Source organism: Notolabrus celidotus, chromosome 23, assembly GCF_009762535.1.
Source record: "Notolabrus celidotus isolate fNotCel1 chromosome 23, fNotCel1.pri, whole genome shotgun sequence".
Lineage (NCBI taxonomy): Eukaryota > Metazoa > Chordata > Actinopteri > Labriformes > Labridae > Notolabrus > Notolabrus celidotus.
In genome coordinates, this window is record NC_048294.1 from 6,679,712 (window position 1) to 6,701,453 (window position 21,742).

A 21,742-nucleotide genomic window follows, 5' to 3' on the forward strand; every position below is an offset into this window, starting at 1 on the left:
TCTATGCAGATGTGTAGCGCTTTCTAGTACCATCTGTTATCGGCGTGCTGCCAGCTACAAGCTCAGACTACTGTAGCGTTCATAGTTATGAGGTACAGACGCACCCACTGCTTACGACCAATATACAAAGACTCGCACCAACCCCCTCTGCTGGTCACTTCTTGTCTTCTTGAGAACTTTTCAATCAAACCAGCACACCACAAAATGCATTTACTTCATAATATACCACTTTTCTAGAAAAGTGTCTATTTTGTGTATCTGATGCTCATGTGATGTATTATCTGTTGTTATTCATCTTCAACTTTTGTTATGAACTCTGCTTTGACCTGCCGGGGGACTACAGATGAAAAACCTCTGGCATATTTACATGGATACTATGCTGAAATGTTCATTAATATGCACTGTCCCTTTAAATAAATCAATAAATACTATAATATGATCCAAAATCTCTCTCTGCATTCATACTGTTACTTTGGTCACATCTGTGTATAGGATGCGTCCCATTTTTTAGTTGACAGAAGAGGTATAAAAGTGCATCTTATACAACATGTATTACGATAGTTTTTAAGAAAAATAACTAAAAACATAAAAGGAAAAATCTCATTTTGACGTAGGAATAAAAACACTCCAATCTTGGTGCAGCCCTAACTTGTCGGTTCTTCACATAAAAGCTGCTCCCACCAGCCATATATTTTGTTTACACTTGTATCCTGCTGCACAACTCATACAGTATATTCTCTGCATCCATCCACCATTTATAAAGCTCCACCTCAAAACACACACGACCCACGGCCTCACACAGCAACTGAATGCATCAACGCTGATCGTACTAAAAATTGGAACAGATTCCAACTTGGAAAACATGTTTATTCACTTTAACCAGTGTGGTCCAGTGACAAACATCACATCAACAGAATCAGACAAACATGGAGTAACACTGCATTACACAAGTCAAGGTCAGTAGAGGTTGCAACACCTCAGCAACAAGAAAAAAATAAATGAAAAATTCTGCAGCAATGAGGGGTTTTTGTTGTAGTGTTTGCGCAGTCGGACGAGGGGTTTTTCACATGCTCGAGTTCTTATCTGACAAGCAGAAGGTGCTTTTGTGATCAACAGAGGACAGGCCTTGTGGGCTTTTGTTTGGCTTGTTGTGAGGATACACTGCCACCTGCTGGTTTGGAGGAAGATGTGCAGCAGATCAATCAGGGAACATATTTTATATAATACATTTTCAAGCAAGTGCTGCAGTAAAGGGCCAGGTTTTGTATCCGGTTAGCATACATAGCTAATTAGTTTATTATTTATTCTGCATCAAGCTCAAAATATCATCCAAATAAAAAGGGTTGAGCTTTGTTTATCTTTCACTTCAGTTTGTAATTTGTCTTGATGTAACACATTCATGTTTAATGTATCCAAGGCAGAAAGAATCAAGAAAGATAGTCAGATAAAAAAAGGAATCCTTGAATTACCAACTTAAAAAAATGGAAACATCCAGAAAAAAACCTTCATATGACTTCATGTCTGTGTGTTAGAGAGCGTCTATACTTCACTGTATGTAAATGTCCAGTCAGTCCAGCAGATGTGAGCACGTGATCACTGCATACGAGTCTGGTGTGGCGTAACAATCATACACACTTGTTTGTGTGTAAGTGTGTGTTTGTGTGTGTCGGTCTGCCTGTGTGGTGTTTAGGAATCGTCTCCATTGAGACTGTCACCGTCATCCTCTCCTTCCTCCTGCTCCCCTTCCTCTTCCTCATCGTCGTCCTCCTCGTCTCGCCCTCTGCTTTTCATCTAAGAAGGAGAAACAAAGACAGATGTAGAATCTGTAGCTGGGGGCGTGGGTTTTTGCATCAAAAGCGTTCTGTTTTCCATTTGTAGTCCCAAAATTGAGAAGTCATACATCATCAAGCTTTGGCATATTCAGGAAAAAGAGTCGGTATGGAGAGCAAAAGCAGACGCAACACAATACTACTTAATTAAATCCCTGCTCCCACCAACTTTTTGCAAATTTGAAGTCAGACACACATCATCAGGCTCTGGCGTATTCAGGAAAACTAGTTAGTATTAGGGATGGGAATCGAAAACCGGATCCGACTTAGAACCGGTTCCAATTGATCAATTCCATCGGAATTGTACAACTCAAATGTTATCGATTCATTTCCCAGCATGACGTCACATCGCGGTACGTTGCATCACGTTACACACTCTGCGACGCAAAACTCCTTCAACCACGAGGAAACATGAAGAGGAAAAGCGTTTTTCCTCCAGGCTCCAGGGGCCACGTCCGGACTCACGCGGCCGAAAATGAGGCACCGAGAGCGGGTAAAATACCTCTGCGATGAGCCCCGGAGGAAAAGTCTTTTCATCCAGTCTAGAGGGGCCACGTCTGGACTCACGCGGCGGAGAATGAGGTCAACCTATTATTCAGTATGTTCAAGTTGAATATGTTCATGTTCAGTCTTGTGCAGACATCATTTTGGAAAAAATTAAATGGTTCCTTTTGGTGCAGAAGACTGTATAACTAATTTTCAGAAAAATACTCAGGAATCGTTCGGATAGTTGATAAGGAATTGGATTGATAAGCAGAATCGACAATGGCATTGACATTGATAAAATCTTATCAATTCCCACCCCTAGTCAGTATGGAGAGCAAAAGCAGACCCAACTTAATCCACCTTATCGAAATCCCTGCTCTGACCAACTTTTTGCAAATCTACGTCAAGAAGATGTTATTCCAGCAAACTTAAGTAACCATAAGTTGCTGATAAATCACTTTTTTTTAAAAATTCTTTTACGAATTCATGCTGCTAAAGTAAATCAGAGTATAAGTCTGTGTAGCCTTCTATTTACAGTGAAACTGAGACCTACCAGAAACAGATGAATGGAAGTTATTGATGGCTATAGCAGAAAGAATGAAACAACTGAAATGAAATGTCATTCTCTTTGATAAATTCAGAGCACATGATAATCATGTCGGAAAGAATATCTTTGGGTTTGGACGATTGGCCACCAAAAAAGGCGATTTTGAGAAACTATCTTCATATTTTCAAACACTTACAGACATAGCTGACCAACCGAACTATTTGCTGTGTGAGTGGCAGTCTCTTTTTCTTGTTATGCTCCTCACCTCCTCTTCGTCCTCCAGCAGATCTCCCTCCTCCTCGGAGTCCTGGCTCTCTCTGCCCTGTTTCAAGCTGTCGTCTTTCTTGCTGGAGGTGGACGAGTTGAGGGAGGACACCTCACCTGGTTCTTGCTTGATGCTCCTTAGCGCTAAATTAATGAAAGAGGAGATAATAAATAAAAAATTGTGAGTTACTCAAAATTAGATGGGACACAGGAAGTCGGCTGCTGAGGAGGAGAGGGAGGAAGAGCTGATCAAGACCCAAATACAGTACAAAAACCTTAGACCTGCGCTGTGTTCCAATATCCTTACACACTTCTTGCATGCAATAAAAGATTAAGGATATCCAAATACATGTAGCTGAAACACAGCATCCCAAAAACAACAGGATTTCCCTCTATGTAGGTCACATTTTGTATCCTACAAGCCAGCATTGATTTTGTTACAGCAATGGTTGGTTCTGGGGGTCTTTCAGCCCCCAGAACTACTTTACCCAGAACTAAAAGGTCCCTGTGCCCCCATTGTTGTCTGCGTTTCGACCGCAGGCTGAAGTCCCGGGTAGATTGTGCAAATCAGGCCAGTGATGTATGGAGAAAAAAAAAAGTAAATGCACTACACCACCAGACCAGTAGAGGGCAGTAAAACAAAGACGAGTGCCATTCATCACAGATGACACCATAGAAGCAGACAGACAGGCAGGTATCATTGTGAGCAACACAACAGTTAGCCTGCTAGCATGGAAGAGGCTCAGCTGGCGCTGTTTTAGATGGTGCTATATTCCATCACAGATGGATTCACTGAATCAACACGTGAGAGGAGATAAGTGCGAGTTGCAAAGACGTTTCAACACGGCTTTAAAATCCTTTTTAACTCAAAAAGCCGTGGCAGAGATCGGCCGGTGTTTTGGTTTAAACAGCGACCCTGTTAACTGGAGACTCTCAGCCGGATGCATCCCTCATAAACATCTTTAGACATTATATTCCTGTGGGGATTGGGGTCTTTAAGCACAAAAGTAAAATAACTGTGGCAATATCAACATCATATTAGCTAAATCTCATATGACTAAAAAAGATGTTCGTCTAAACGCACAATTTAAGGTAAAGGAAATATACTAAATCAAAACACTAAGAAAGCTTTTAGCACCCTTTTGCAACACAACCCAAATAGTTGATTTTAATGTAAGTCATGCCTCCGATAAGACAAACAGCCAATCATAGTTTAGGATTTTATGGCCACTAGGGTGACCAATCATAATGCAAAGGGGGGGCATTGCCACCCCTGACCACCCCTCGGACTTCCCCTGGTTGGTTGGAGTGAACTTAAATTTGACATTTCTGGTCGTTTTATTGGTTGAAAATCATATATTAGAGCTAGATATAGATACAGGTATAGATATAGATATAAATATATTACATTCATTGAAGTTTCTAGTTTATTGGTATCACACAAAATTATAAAACCCCTCGAATTTACACTGAACTTGGTAGACCAGCATTTTCCATTGATGCCTCTAAATCATGATATACCCTCCAACAGACTTTAAAGTTGATATTTATTCCCTCTTCTGCAGAGTTTAAGACTTTGATCTCTGACTTTGGTCTCAAATAGAACCTGTTTTAATGAATCTATTGTTTTGTGAATAATCATGTGTGTTTGTTTAGTTGTTTCTGATGTGCCTGTGATCTTTAGGACATTGGAAATGAGGGACACCTTAATGTCTTTTTGAGAATAAATACAGTTTTGAATTTGAAAGCATTAGTTTTGAAAGCATGTAAAGTTTATACAGCATGTGTTTGGGCGTGCTTGAAACAAATGCTGCAAATGGCTCATTCAAAAACTGCAAGCAAAAGACAATATATATTTATAAATATACAGATAATGCAAATCCATGAGGACAATATACAAGCTGTGTTCCATGAAATGTGCATAGTTTTCATTGAAGTGAAAGAAAGTTATATCACGGTTCATCCAAGTGCAGAATGTGTCACAGAAAATGTGTGACTTTAGAAAAAAAATGTTAAGCCTGAAAATAGATTTGACATTTGTGGAGATGGATTTTGCTTTCTGTGGGACTCGGCAGCCTCGGAGGCAAATAATAAAAAATTAGCGACTCGCTGGTAGCAGGTCGAGGTGCACTGTTTAAAGGTTGTTTTTCCAAAGGTTGTGGATTTGTTTAAATCACTGGGTTTTCAGACTTAAAAGAAAAAGTGTCCTTACAGTGCACCCCACTCGTCTTTTACCCCTCTAGCTCCTCTGTGTTTATCAAACCATAGTTAGTCCTTCCTTTTCTTCTTTACAATCTTTTCTTTACAGTTTATTGAAGTGTTCAAGTGTTTTTTTGTTGTATTTGTTTCCTGGTGTGTGTTACGAACTATGTATAATGTGTGTATTTGAAGCATGTTTCAGTTCTTGTATATGCATGGAATTGGTAGCCTCGTGTTCCTCGTGTTCTAAGCCTATGTAAGTGTTTGTTTACAAAATAAAGCAAGCATCATTGTGCTTCTTAAACCCACAAAGCTGATTTATAAATGTTGTTTTTGTATTTGGTTTATCTCAGCACTAAGCCTTCATATCTTTAGCTTATACTTTTACTTTGAGTCTTTTACACAGTCTCAATAAGATCCACCTGACTTCTTGCTGTGGTCCTTCTCCATGCGCTCCAGGCTCTCCAGCAGGTAGTCCACTTTGTGTTTGATCTGCGTCAGCTCCCTCTTGATGGTCTGCAGATCATCAGACTTCACTGTGGGTGGAGAGACGTAGAGAAAAAACAACAATATTACCTAAGTGTGATTCATCCTGTACAGGACAGGTGAGTTGATCTGTGATACCCACTCGTACGGGAGGTCCTCTGGCTGCTCTTGGAGGAGGAGAAGCTGGTTTTGGTCCGTCGGCTCCCTCCTCCACTCAGACTGACCCGTGGACGCTTGGAGGGAATGACGGCCCGGGATAGAGGGGGAGGAGGAGGAACACGGGACTGGTAGGAGTACATCCTGAGATACAAGAATATGTAAATAAGAACTTGAGAAACATCAGAAAAAGATCTACTGGTTAAAAGAAGGGAGATATGGAGAACAGACGGTTTACCTATCGTAGTAATCTCTTTGAAAGTCATAGTCCAAATCAACAGATGAGCTATGAAGAGAGCAGAGACAGAGATGAAGGATTAACTGGATTCATTGTTTCTTTGTTGAAAGAGGAACTGGTGCATACACACCTGTACATGTCTCCTGCAGAACGCTTTGCCGTCTTCGATCTGTGAGGTTTCGGCTCGCCTGCCAGGTTAATGTCTGAAGAAAGAAAAAGCAGAAAGCTGTGGTTGTTAGAGTCGACCGAAAGTGTTACATTTCATTTTGATTCTTTTTTTAAATCTAAACCTGAAAAAATCTGAGGAATGGATCCTCTGAATGAATCAATTTTAAAACTGGATGAATCAATATCCTCAGTTGTTTTCAGTGTCTGTTTTTGAACACTAGAGGGCAGCAGAGCAGCTCAAAACAAACAGAAAAATGGCGTCTGAGCTCAAAGAGAAGACTGAATTGTGGGATTGAAGTGGCTGTTAAGATTTCATGTGTGTAATTCTGTTCTGATTTGGGGCCTTTTCTTTTTGCCAATTGCATTCTGGGATACTCTCCAACACTGTCATGACCTCAATTTGACCTCATGTTTTACAGGAAATAGAGAAAAGTTAGAGAACTTTGTTTTTGTATGAAGCAAGTGGCCTAACTATTTCAGTGTTCAGTAACTTTAAGAAGCAAAACTGACACTTTGACGAAGGATGGTTGTCAGAAACTATGATTTGAATGTTTTTAATTACTTACTATTGATAATCTGCTTGAACATGACATGTCTGTGTTCTATGCATTGATTTATTTAAAGCTTCCTTTAATGTGCATTCTTTATTTTGATCTTTTCTTAAATGTGCAATGTTTTCTTTGATTTTTAATGTACATCAATCCCTATGATCTATTCTTAAATGCGCATTGATTGATTTCACCTTTCTTTAATGTATATTATATCCTCTGATCTTTTCTCTACTGTGCAATGATTTGTTTGATCTTTTCTACGATGTTTGTCGGTCCCTTTAATGTTTTCTTAATGTGCATTGATTCCTTTGATCTCTTCTTGGATGCACATTGATTTCTTTAAGCTTTCTTTAATGTACATCAATCTGTTTGATCTTTTCTCTTATGTGCATTGATTCCTTTGATCCTTTCACTTTGCAGAATAATGCAATATAAAAAACAGTACAGTTAATCTGTCACTGAAGGCAGAATCAATTTAACTTAGCTTAGCTAAAAAATTTGAACTGCCAAAATTTAATGAATAAGCCCATGAGCACCTCTTAAGCTCATATTTTAAGATGTTGTATTAATTTTGTACACACATTAAAATACAACGTTTAAAAAAGACACTGGCATTTATTGGATTCTGGTGAAGGAACCAACTCGAGTCTCTTAGCCACCATGAAGTTGCCGGACAACCATTAGCGCCCCAAAATATTTTGAGGACAATGAAAGCAACAAATTTCCCCCATTTGCTGTTTCAAGCATTGACCCAAGCAAAGAAAGAATAATTATCTTCTTCTTCTTGGTGGGTTGAGATTTTAAAGCTCCTGTAAGAAATCTTAGCTAATCACGAAACACAACTGAAAGAAACAGGATGAGGTTTTCTCCTCAGGAAACATTACTGGCATGTGTACAAGACAAAATCAGCAAAGAGATAAGAGGTATAATTTTGTCCACAGGGGGCGCCAAATTCAACAAATACAGAAAGTTCCTCACAGGAGCTTTAAGTTTTCATTTTTTTGTCCCATAAATAAAAAAAACAAGTAATTTTAACCAGTGTTATAGGCTAATTTTTGGATTGGTTTGGGAATTTAAATACCTGTTTCTCCAAACTCACTCAAACTCCTTAGATCCCCAAAAAATTCTTTAAATGTCAAACAAAGCTTTTAAATTAGTCTCTTTTTGGAATATATTTAAAAGAGGGAGTCCTGCATCATTTCAAGACTGAGTTCTCCAATCCTAGACTTTGTAGTCTAAGCTCTGCAGCTCTACCCCCCTCCTCAAACTCACCCAACACCTGTCCCACGATCATACGTCCATCCTCTCCGCCCACAGCAGCCCGGGCGTTCCTCTCGTTGGAGTACTGGACGAAGGCATAGCCCTTGTGGACGGAGCAACCGACCACCTTGCCGTACTTGGAGAAGATGGCCTCGACGTCGGCCTTGGTGACCAGCAGGGTGTTCAGGTTGCCGATGAAGACACGGGAGTTGAGGGAGCGAGGGTCCGTCTTGTTGGTGACGTTGCTGCTCGCCATCAGGCTGGAGGAAGTCGGCGACCAACTGTTAGGAGAGACGGGGCAAGGAAAGGGAAGGAAAAAAGGAAACAAGATGAGATGGAGGTAACATTTAAGGGTAAGTTATGTTCAGGGAGGCAAAAGGACGGGGGAAAAAAATAATGAAATGTTTTATATTTTTAATTTGTCCAATCAAATAAAACTGTTGGAAATGTTTATACTTCAAGTCATTACACCTACAAGTTTTTCCAAAATTACAGGTGAATTTCAGCAATGAGTGGTGTATCAAAAGGGAGGCAGGAGATAAAGAGAGATAACAGAACAGACAGATAGAGTATTGGGGTCGTGTAGCAGTCAGCACTCACTCCATTGTGTCTGTGCTCGGCTCGGTGGAGGTCTGCCTGCCTGAGTCTGACTCTGCTGGAGAGAGGAGGGTCGTCGGCAAACTATGAGAGATGGAGTCAGTGACTGAGGGGAACATCTACTACACCTCCAAAAAAAAAAAAAAAAAAAAAGGGTCTGTTTGTGATTCTGCCTTCCATTGTTGGTCAACTCAAAAAGTGTTAAAATCGGGGAGAGGGGGGCCGGGGCAGGAGGTGGTGGGTTAATGTTTGAAAAATGGAGGCAGCCATTAAAAACCTGTGGGATAAATGGGTTGTTGTTATGACAGAACAGGATATTACATAAATGTGAGAAGACTGCTATAATAAAACCTTTAATGCTAGGTCATAGATGTGTTTGTATATAGTGGGGCATGCTTGTGACCTTGACCGATATAGTGTAAATAAAGGCCGATACCAATACTGATACCTACATCCATATTAGAGGTGATTATTCTTAAAGATAAGTCGACTAAAACTGAGTTTTTTTTAGCTGGAATAAGTGTAAAATAGACCTTTTCTTTTACAGTTTCCTTACTAATATAACTATTAAAAGATATTCAGAGAGCTGCTTTCTGATTTAAAAAATGTCATTATTAATTACATACCATTAAGATTCATGAACAATGTGTCAAAGATATATGTTTTTATATATAGACATATATGTTTATATACGCATATATTCATATATATATATATATATATAGACATTTATGTTTATATACGCATATATTCATATATATATATATATGAAGAGTTCATTTGCAAAAACAGTAAACTCACTTTTGAACATTTTTAAAATGTTTCAAAAAACATATTTTTTCTAATACTAGCTTTTGGTATGATCAATCAACTGAGGTTGGGTGACTTTGACTAAGTCAAAATGACTTTACCAATCAGATATATCTTGAAAATGTGACTTTATGAGGAATCTATATCAAAAATATATATTTTTTAAAATGTATAAAAACTGAGTTATCTGTTTTTGCAAATGAACTCTTCATCTGTTTTTATATATATGAATATATACGTTTATTATATATTCATACATATTTGTTTTCATACATACATATGTTTATATTTTCATATACATATACAGTATATGTTTATATATACATATGTCTATATATATACAGATAAACATATATAAACATATATATTTCTATATATAAAAAACATACATATATAAACATATATATTTCTATATATAAAAAACATACATATATAAACATATAATGTATAATATATGCATATATATATAAACATATATATATATATATATATATATATATATATATATATATATATATATATATTATGGCAAGCCGTTCAGGAAATTAATATATATGGAATGAAGTCTGAATATATGGAATGAAACTTGATATATATGGAATGAAGTCTGAATATATGGAATGAAACTTGATATATATGGAATGAAGTCTGAATATATTGAATGAAACTCGATATATATGGAATGAAGTCTGAATATATTGAATGAAACTCGATATATATGGAATGAAGTCTGAATATATTGAATGAAACTCGATATATATGGAATGAAACTCGATATATATGGAATGAAGTCTGAATATATTGAATGAAACTCGATATATATGGAATGAAGTCTGAATATATTGAATGAAACTTGATATATATGGAATGAAACTCGATATATATGGAATGAAGTCTGAATATATTGAATGAAACTCGATATATATGGAATGAAGTCTGAATATATTGAATGAAACTTGATATATATGGAATGAAACTCGATATATATGGAATGAAGTCTGAATATATTGAATGAAACTCAATATATATGGAATGAAACTCGATATATATGGAATGAAGTCTGAATATATTGAATGAAACTCGATATATATGGAATGAAGTCTGAATATATTGAATGAAACTCAATATATATGGAATGAAACTCGATATATATGGAATGAAGTCTGAATATATTGAATGAAACTCGATATATATGGAATGAAGTCTGAATATATTGAATGAAACTTGATATATATGGAATGAAACTCGATATATATGGAATGAAGTCTGAATATATTGAATGAAACTCGATATATATGGAATGAAGTCTGAATATATTGAATGAAACTTGATATATATGGAATGAAACTCGATATATATGGAATGAAGTCTGAATATATTGAATGAAACTTGATATATATGGAATGAAGTCTGAATATATTGAATGAAACTTGATATATATGGAATGAAACTCGATATATATGGAATGAAGTCTGAATATATTGAATGAAACTCGATATATATGGAATGAAGTCTGAATATATTGAATGAAACTTGATATATATGGAATGAAACTCGATATATATGGAATGAAGTCTGAATATATTGAATGAAACTCGATATATATGGAATGAAACTCGATATATATGGAATGAAGTCTGAATATATTGAATGAACCTCGATATATATGGAATGAAGTCTGAATATATTGAATGAAACTTGATATATATGGAATGAAACTCGATATATATGGAATGAAACTCGGAATATATGGAATGAAAAATCACGTCATGTATGGCCTGCGCCATCTTGTCTTTCTGGGGTGTGATCATAGGGGTGTGATTTTGTTTTCCGGTTAGACGTAGCTTTTAGTAATGCAACCATGAGGGAGGCACGAGATGTTTTCACTGCAATTTTAATTAATGAAGGGGTTATCAACCCCTTGGGTAATGCATGTGCTGTTAAGTCAATCCGTATAGGAAAAAGGAACCCACCCCTCCTCTCTATTAAGTTGGTTTCATCCAAAAGTGATGATCGGACCGTCTGCACAGAGAGACGAGAGGAACACGAAGCAGTGGGCTGCAGAAGCATTTAGCAGGGTAGTAAACAAGTGAAAATACGAAAATATTAAATATCACAGGTTATACACACTTCTACAAAGGCTAAAGATATTGCCCCTTCTTTATTCAGGTGGTTCAGTCCTCTAGTTCGCTAGCTAACTTTTGTTATGACTTGTGATAATGTAGCATCCTGTTCAATGTTAACAGGTGGAGCTCATACCTGTGTGCATCATCTGACAGTGAGTGAGTGTAATGAAAAAGTACGACCAAATTACCACAGGTTACAGAGGTAGAGGAAAATGTGTCCCCTCAGAAACACTAAAAAGAAGTGCAAAAGGTTATTTTCAGAGAGACATTAATAAAAGATGAGTTCTCTTTGATGACAATAAAACAATACGATTAGAAGTGGTGTTCAGAGTACTTATTTAAGCTTTCATTCAATATATTCAGACTTCATTCCATATATATCAAGTTTCATTCCATATATTCAGACTTCATTCCATATATATCAAGTTTCATTCAATATATTCAGACTTTCATTCCATATATATCAAGTTTCATTCCATATATTCAGACTTCATTCCATATATATCGAGTTTCATTCAATATATTCAGACTTTCATTCCATATATATCAAGTTTCATTCCATATATTCAGACTTTCATTCCATATATATCAAGTTTCATTCCATATATTCAGACTTTCATTCCATATATATCAAGTTTCATTCCATATATTCAGACTTTCATTCCATATATATCAAGTTTCATTCCATATATTCAGACTTTCATTCCATATATATCGAGTTTCATTCCATATATTCAGACTTTCATTCCATATATATCGAGTTTCATTCCATATATTCAGACTTTCATTCCATATATATCGAGTTTCATTCCATATATATCGAGTTTCATTCAATATATTCAGACTTCATTCCATATATATCGAGTTTCATTCCATATATTCAGACTTTCATTCAATATATTATTTCCTGAACGGCTTGCCATAATATATATATATATATATATATATATATAAACATATATATATATGAGTTGTTCGTGTTCTCAAAAAAAATGTTGAATATCTGTCCATATTGACGATACTGACATAAGCCGATACTGCCACATCTGTGACAGGCTGATATCGGTGGTGATATCAATCAAACAATAAGTAAATTCTGGACCATATCAGAGAACGTGTGTGCCTATATGGATTTCTCTGTGATGGGCCTGTATCGGCCTGATGATATCGGCTAACTGAAATATCAGTCAGGCTAGCTGCTGTACCCTCTATTTGACTCGGCTTTGGTTGTGTATTATGAACCTTTTATCCCTGGTAGAGGTAAAAAGTCCAACACAGAATAATCTCACAGGAAAAGGCAGGTCAGAAATGTAGATTTACTTTATAGGCTTTTACAAGACATCTTACTAATTATAGATAAACTACAGCATGTGAGGAGGAGTTGTACCGGATACAGAACTGGCTCCTGTAACAACGTAATACTTTTCTCTGTGATCTTTCTGTTGACCGTTTTGAAATGATGTAAGCTCTGGGATTCCACTCTGCTTTCTCAAAACAAGCAGCAGTTACACAAGCGGGAAACATCAGCCTGTCGTTCAATTAGCAGCGTTAAGTGTGTCAGCTTTAATATGAGAGCCAGACTGTCGCTGCTGCATTAGTTGCAAACACTGCAAAGTTATATAACATTGCAGGGAGGGGGGTGGGGGGAACTACTGTAGACAAGTAGACCCTCTCCAGCACTGACACAGATACTTTCATTTAATATGCATATAAAAACAACTTGCTAAGGCCTGAAAATGACACTCGTGTAGCCCCAGGTTTATCATACTAGCTCCATGCTGGTTTTGTAGCATCTTTTTTTATTTTAATACCTCATTAAGACGACTTTGCAAGATTGTGAGGGTTTTTCTTTCAGCATAAGGACAACAGAAACCCTCATAATGAGTAAACACAAGCTTCCCTCATTAACCTTTCTCGTTTTCTTGCTGATTCCCTCTCCATTATACGAGGGATTCACCTAATTATCCACCTCTTGAGCCATCACAGAGCCATATCTCACCTGCCAGAACATTACACTGATGCCAGCTGGGCTTCACTGTGACACCAGCACCACCAGCAGCAGCAGCAGCAGCAGCAGCAGCAGCCGCTCCCTCGCTGCCCGTGGTAGCTACCAGCAGGGGATTACATGGTTTGCAGCAGCCTGTCTGGCCAAAGCCTAATGCGCTGCTCTCCTCTACATGATTTGGCCGGGATGTTCCTATTGCTTTGGCAAGCTGACAGGGTGTCCACAGCACAAGGGGGCGGGGCACTATCACAGGCCACTTAGCAAATGTTTCTAAATCTATGAGGCCTGTGTCGGGGTTCAACAGGGAAATCCAGGGTTTACATACGAGCACCTGGTGTGATTTTCATGTATCGAACCCAGCTTTGTGGAGTAAACTTTTAATGGAGAATTTGAACACCTTAAATATCAGAAGGGGGATGCAGTGCAGCAAACAGGTTGCAGTTTGAAGCTTTGCACTTGCATCAGAACTGTGGATATTTTTTGGGGTGTTGTGCTTGAGTTTGGGAACATAACTCCACAGGGACACCAAGGTTTCATTCACCAACATGTAAGAAATTAGGTTGGCATATTTATGATTTTATTCAGGATTTTTCTGTGATAAAGAAGGCCCTAAGATACATTTTCAAATTGCTATTTTTACCAATCAAGAGTCTAAAATCCAAATAATCTTTATTTACTGTTAGAACTTGCATAAAAAGCAGCAAGTCCTCATATTTAGGATTACACAACAGGCCAAAGTTTCCTGCAAGATAAGTGAAACTATCAACCGATCATCAAAACACCAGATTTTTTCCTTTAATCTTGTATCTAACTTCATGATAGTCTTTATATGTAACATGTCTTTGTGTATGATTAACTCCTTAATGTAATGTATTTCAGTCTCAGTCTTTGTCCATAATACAATACTGTTTATTAGTTTGTTTTTTGCCTGCAACATGAGTGCCTGTGAACTTTCTTAGCATCTATAATGAACCAGGGGCACAGCTAGAAGGATGGCCATGGGTGGCACCCCCCTGTAATCTGATTGGCCACCCCTAAATCTTTAACTATGATTGGCTATTTGCAAGACTTTTGTTAACATGATCTGTTTGAGCTGTGCTAACAGCCTGCTTGTAACTTTCTTTACATGTAAATGTGGCACTTTTATAATTGTGAGTACTTTATATTGTGGTTTTGAAGAAGAACTAATGTGAATATGTTGCTTATGTTGCTGTAAAATTAAATGTCAGATTAAAATTACTCACAGTATTAGATAATCTGCATAAGACTTTAAATTAAATGCAATATTACCATTGTTTTAACATTTATTTATCTTATTTAATTATATATTTATTTGTAGTATTTATGTGATATTTTTTTGCATTAATTTATTTTAATTTGGTCTCATATCCTTACATATTTTATTAATTTTACTGCATTAATTTGAACAAATTCTTAAATATTTTTTAACATTACCGTCCTCTTTCTTGTTTTGGTCTTTTTATAATTTTATCCATCTCTATTATTTTCTGTCCTTGTGTTATTTTGTGAAACACTTTGGGCTTTATTTATGTTTGTATAAAAGGTGCTACATAAACAAAGTTGAGTTAAATAATACTTTATACCCCCCCTGCAGAAGTCAGAGCTCCAACTGGGCCCCCTCAGTCGAATAGTCTGGACACGCCCCTGAGCATGACATCAGTTTATTGTGACTGTTCAAATTACTGAAGTAGAATAATTAGCAGGATTTTATTATTATGTTAGGATAAGAATTTCATTAGGACATTCTTTCAGAGACAATAATTTTAATGCACTACTTAGAGGTACGTACCAGATGTCACATTTAACATTTTTATCATTCATCTTTGCCTTATTAAAGGGCTTAATTGTCACTGTGGGCCCAAATATGGTCGTTCGATAATAACTTTGCCTCATCTGGGCTTTATTGAAAGTGCAGCTTCTACAGTTCTCATGGTGTTTATTGGATGCTTTGGTTTCATTTTGAGTGGGTTCATTCTGCCAGATGAGTTTTCTGAGTGAGTGTTGGTTTAGTGTTTGTGCTTTGACTGTGGGGAAAAAAAAAAAAACTGTTCCCGCTGCTCTCAGGATTGTTTGAAGAAAGAAGAGACCAAATGAGGAGACAGAGTGGCTTTTGCAGTCGGTTCAGATGAGTCTACAGCTGGATGTAGTGTGTAACAGATTTAAGGTGTAAAATTTAAGAAAGATATGAACATTTTTTAACATTCTAGGAATTTTGTAATAGGGATCTGACCCTCTGTGTCACTTAAAATGTATTATTGTTGGTGGTGTAAAACAGAAGATTTCTTGGTTTGATAAAATGAAACAGAGTCAGTATTTTTATCACTGAATATGTTCAGAATTTATATCCAGATGGCTTTTTTAATGGGTTCAAACTTGTTCTGGGGCAATAAGAGAAGTATCTCTGTGTTCCTGCTGTGAATGGACCAGATTGGACTTAGTCACAGGTCATGCAAACTCAAAAAAAAAGACAGAAAAAAGAACACATTAGGAAGCAAAAGCAGCAAAAATCATTCTCACGTTGCTTTTGTCTGGAGTTGTTATTCAGCAGTGTGTTACTAAATCAGAACTCTTGTTATTATCACTGTACAAAAACTGGGAGTATGAGGGGAGTCATGTGAGAAGCCGTTTTAGTGTCAGTTTGAAAATGAAGCTCTTGATTTTCTACTTTCACGGCACAAAAAAAAAGAAAAAGAAAAACACTACATGCTTCTTGCTAGAAGATCCAAAAGGGGTGAGAAAAAGGGGGGCTGAATCACAAAGGGGAGAAAACAAAAGTGGAATGTAAAAATAAAAGAAAAAGTTGAGGTATAATTAAAAAAAAAAGAAAGAGGTTGAGACCAACTTACGATTCGCCGCTGTTCAAAAAAGTGGCTTCAAAAACTAAACAGGGGAAACAAAAATGTCGTATTAGAAAAGAGGTACGTCTTTAAATCATGAAACTATGAGAAAAGAACGATTTGCTTCATGATATTTATCTTAATACCACTAGCACAAGATAGCAGTATTGATGAAAAGTAAAACAGAAACTTGCATCATTTTATTTAGTCAAAATTGAACTCAGTTCTAAATGTATCCTCTATCCCTCTCTCTCTTCATCTCCCTCTATCCCTCTCTCCAACTCAGTCTCAGCAGATGTGTGTCTAACATGAGTCTGGTCCTGCTGGAGGTTTCTGCCTGTGAAAGGAAGTTTGTCCTTGCCACTGTAACTTGCTAAATGCTGCAAAGTGCTCTGCTCATGGTGGATTAAGATGAGATCAGACTGAGTCTTATCCTGCCTTGGTGTTAAGTCTTTGTTAATAATTTAACATAGAGTACGGTCTAAACCTGCTCTGTTTGTAAAAGTGTCTTGAGATAACATTTGCTGTGATTTGTTGCTGTATAAATAAAGAATGATTGATTGAAAATGTGGTCTATTCTTTGCTGAGTCATGTCACTACAGGCTGAGTATGACCATGAGAAGGAGGGGAAATTTTCTGATTCAGACTGATTCAGCTAATATGCTCACAGCTTTGTACAAGTAACACCTTCTGCTCCTTACTCTTTATTTTAACTTCATGTATCAACATTAAACCTTAAACGCCTCGCACTCCAAAATTACTGCGATGGCTGGGAAGTGCAATGAAAATTTACAAAGGATGAAACACTAACAAAGTTGGAGTCAAATTTACATTTACATCATAAGCACTTTTACAAGCAGTGAGACATTTTACCAGTCCTGAAACAAAGTTACAAACAGCAGATTCTGACGGAAAAGGAATTTACTGAATACAGAAAGGATCCCAGTTTCCACTGAGTCATTTTACTTCAGACTAATAGGCAAATTCTATTCAGTGGAAAATTGGATTTTGTTCTTAATCTCTGATTTAAAATATCCATTATTATTGGGGGTTTTTTTTTTTTCAAATTTGTGTTGGTTTTACTTTGAAAGAATGACCCGTGATTGGCAGGACAGTCTGTTTCCCTCTGCCATAACAAACCATTCACTCAATCAATTCTGGATCACTTCCTGTCTTTGGTACATTCCTTTATCCGTTAGAATCTGCCATTTGTTATTTTGTTTCCGGACTGGAAAAAAAATGTTCCGTGGCTTCTAAATTTGTTTCTGATTTTTTAAAATTTGTTTCTGATTTTTTAAAATTTGTTTCTGATTTTTTTTTTTTATTTGTTTCGGATTTTTTTTAATTTATTTCTGATTTGGTAAATTTATTTCCGATTTGGTACATTTATTTCTGATTTTGTAAATTTATTTACAATTTTGTAAATTTGTTTCGGATTTTGTAAATTTGTTTCTGATTTTGTAAATTTATTTGTGATTTTGTAAATTTGTTTCTGATTCGTCAATTTATTTCGGATTTTGTAAAATTGTTTGATTTTGTAAATCTATTTCTGATTTTGTAAATTTGTTTCCGATTTTGTAAATTTATTTGTGATTTTGTAAATTTGTTTCTGATTCGTCAATTTATTCCTGATTTTGTAAAATTGTTTCTGATTTTGTACATTTATTTCTGATTTTGTACATTTATTTCCAATTTTGTAAATTTGTTTCTGATTTTGTACATTTATTTCCAATTTTGTAAATTTGTTTCTGATTTTGTAAATTTATTTCTGATTTTGTAAATTTATTTCTGATTTTGTAAATTTATTTCCAATTTTGTAAATTTATTTCTGATTTTGTAAATTTATTTCTGATTTTGTAAATTTATTTCCCATTTTGTAAATTTATTTCTGATTTTGTAAATTTGTTTCTGATTCGTCAATTTATTTCTGATTTTGTAAATTTATTTCTGATTTTGTAAATTTATTTCCCATTTTGTAAATTTATTTCTGATTTTGTAAATTTATTTCCAATTTTGTAAATTTATTTCTGATTTTGTAAATTTGTTTCTGATTCGTCAATTTATTTCTGATTTTGTAAATTTGTTTCTGATTTTGTAAATTTATTTCTGATTTTTTAAATTTATTTCTGATTTTGTAAATTTGTTTCTGATTTTGTAAATTTATTTGAGATTTTGTAAATTTGTTTCTGATTCGTCAATTTATTTCTGATTTTGTAAATCTGTTTCTGATTTTGTAATTTTGTTTTCGGCCTTGGTAAAACTGTTTTGCTAATTTAAATTTGTCTCCAACTTTGTGCAAATGTTTCATTCTAACCGTAAGATACCATCAGCTGGTGCTTCTTGGCGTGCGTCCTTTGATTTCTCTCAGGTTCATAACAGACGAATACTTCAGTCATAGATTGAAAGAGGCTTAATGATTATTAATAACTATGGACGACTATAGGATGTTTAACCCAGTATTGTGCCCACAAAATGTGGGTTGTTTACACTCTCATGCTAACAGTAACTCAAACTTCAAGTTCCTTCTAGAAATATAAAACCTAACCTTCCAGAAAACTAGTAGGCGGGTACACATGGCACCAATACTGTTGGGCTTAGCCTGCTTTTCTGCAAGCAGGAGTAAGCTTCAGATTTAACTCTCAGTTTTTGGGAGCTCCTAAATCCTTACTTCTTATGGGGCCTAGAGTAAAGGGACAGCTGCAGAACAGCATTCCTAGAGCCTGGATCTTGTAGCTCTGGGAGTCATTTAAATTCTACCCTGACTTCCTATCACCCACTTTAAACCTTTACTGCAACTATATGAAAAGTTGCTCACAGATAGGTATTACTCTGAACAGTCACAGAGCTATACGATGGTTAATGCTTGAAGTAATCTGAGGTATTTATCAACCTTATGACAGCTCCCTGCAGGCCCCTCTGTGGGCCTCCATCCTGGTCTAAACAGCTCCACAGAGCAAAATAAACTGAATGAATGTTTCTCAATCTCAGTGTTCTATTTACGTCAGCCATAGCTAATGAAATCCAACGTGCGTGGCTGTGACATGCATCAAAACACTGTTGTGACATTTATTCCTTTTAAAAAACGCACCCACTTTTCCTCAGGGGGGAAAAATCTTGCAGAAAATACACTGTCTGCCAAAATCACAAAGAATGAGTCAATGTCAACCACTGCAAGTCAAGTCACAGGTGGGTGCAAAACACAGGACCAGAATAAAAAACCCTCTGAAAACTGATTTCCAGGAAAAGAGAGACTGCTTATGAATACAGTCCACAAAAGACTGGAACACTCCTCCATCATTTCTCCTGGAAAATAAGACCACAATGAGATAAACAATAAGGCAACACAGCAGCCCTGGAGAATGGAGGTTGTCAAATGTCTCATTAGAATAAAAAAAAAAAGGAGGAAAAATCTTGAAGCTATTTCAAACTCTAGTTTCTGTGCAGCTCATCCTGCCATCACAAAATGTACGCCACTATAAAAGCCAAACACAGTCTGAGGAATATCAGGCAGGGAAAAATGCATTAAAAATAAAAATAAAAAAAGTCCAAAAGACGGTTCAAAGTCAGGAAAAAAAATTAAAAAAATAGGGAAAAATCTCTGGGTTCAAAATACTCACCAGGAGCTCTAACTAGTAAAAATGAGTTAAATTCAGATGTCAGTGTTTACTCGAGAGGTTTAAGATCCGCGCGCGGCTCTGCAGGCTGATTCTATCACCTTGAAATCAGCAGACACGAAATGGCGTCGACTCATACACACAACAGATAAGACACGCCTACTTCCTGCTTCCCGCGTTCTGATTGGATACTGAGACGTCAACATGTGGCTGTGCTCTCCACTGATTGGTTGGTTGTAGTTGCCACTCTTCCGCATTATGACGCTATTCTCCCAGAGAACTGGGTTGATTTACTGGAGACTGATGAAGAGTAAGGCTGATTTATACTGATTAGGCTCTTAACACCGTGTTTCCTTTAAATACAAGCTGAACTCGGCTTTAAAAAATTCAAAATCAAAGGTTTATCGTTATTTGACAAAGGAAAAGTGACGAAGCTGTGGTCAATTGTTTCTCTGGACTGGAAGTTAATATTTTAATACTCAAAAAGCCAGCCTTCAAAAACCAGAAAAATATATACAAAAATTGGGGTATATTACTTAAACTAAGCGAAATTATCTGCCAACAGAATAAGAAAATTTGGCTTGTCAAGACTTTCCAAAACAAGTAAAAATATCTAACCTCAATGAACCCAGATATACCTTAAAATTTGTATATTTTTATTAATAAAAAGTGCATTTTTCTTGATAGAAATAAAAAAATATGAGACTTCTTTTCTCAATATGTTGAAACATTTTCTTAAATTAAGTAATTGCTAATGCCATTATCATTATCATTTTGAATATTCTATTGTTATATCTATTTTAACTCTTTAATTGTTATTAACTTATTATTATATTTATTATTATTTTAGTCCTTTCATTTATCTTATACTTTTATTTTTTACCTTTTTTATGGTCTTAACTAGTCATGTTTTATCTTTATTTACTTATTTCTTAACAATTTCCCATTGTTGTTTAATTATAAACATTTTATTGAAAATGGTGTGCATTAGTCTGTACTTATATATACATGTCTGCTTTATGTTTATTCATGATATATTAATTTGTTTTTATTTTTATTTTTTATCAATCACTTTAAAACAATTTAAATTGCATTTGATTTGTATGAAAGGTGTTGTATAAATAAAGCTTAATTGATCATTTCATAATTTAAAGGTACAGTGTGAAATAATTGGCAGCATTTAACAGAACACGCTTGGTAGATATGGAATATAACCCTCATAGGTATGTTTAAATTAGGGGATAATCAACTGAATGTAAAATGTTTGTTTTTGTGAACTTAAAACAAGCCTTTTATATAAGGAGCAGGTCCCCTTCCACTGAGGCGGCCATCTTGGACCCGTATGTTGTAATTGACAAATAAGTAACAGCCAGTTTTGTATTTAGTGGGCAGCTTTCAACATGCAGCAGTTGAAAGACATAAAAGAAGAAGAGAGTGGTTGTGCACAAAATAATTTATATTGATATAATATTAAAAAACTTAAGCTTCTTGTCCTTGGCGGCCATGCTAGCTATACATGTAGCTACATATTAGTACTCTTAGCTCTTA

At 35.9% G+C, this 21,742-nt stretch overlaps 1 protein-coding gene across 6 annotated transcripts; it reads right to left on the reverse strand.

Moving 5' to 3' along the window:
• Positions 1-836: 836 nt before the first annotated feature.
• hnrnpc (heterogeneous nuclear ribonucleoprotein C) lies at positions 837-20,303 on the reverse strand. 6 transcript variants are annotated; one of them, XM_034676114.1, is made up of 10 exons: positions 20,198-20,303; positions 16,590-16,623; positions 8,785-8,836; positions 8,197-8,465; positions 6,336-6,408; positions 6,206-6,253; positions 5,954-6,111; positions 5,748-5,861; positions 3,128-3,270; positions 837-1,791 (listed from the first exon to the last, which is right to left on the reverse strand). In XM_034676114.1, exons 3-10 carry the CDS (start codon positions 8,787-8,789, stop codon positions 1,687-1,689), a joined length of 915 nt encoding a protein of 304 aa, XP_034532005.1. In that variant the 5' UTR covers positions 8,790-8,836; positions 16,590-16,623; positions 20,198-20,303; the 3' UTR covers positions 837-1,686. The 6 variants fall into 6 exon arrangements, with proteins under 6 accessions (XP_034532005.1, XP_034532006.1, XP_034532004.1 ...); XM_034676115.1 differs by having other exon boundaries at positions 8,785-8,839; XM_034676113.1 differs by having other exon boundaries at positions 8,785-8,865.
• Between the last annotated feature and the right edge of the window lie 1,439 nt (positions 20,304-21,742).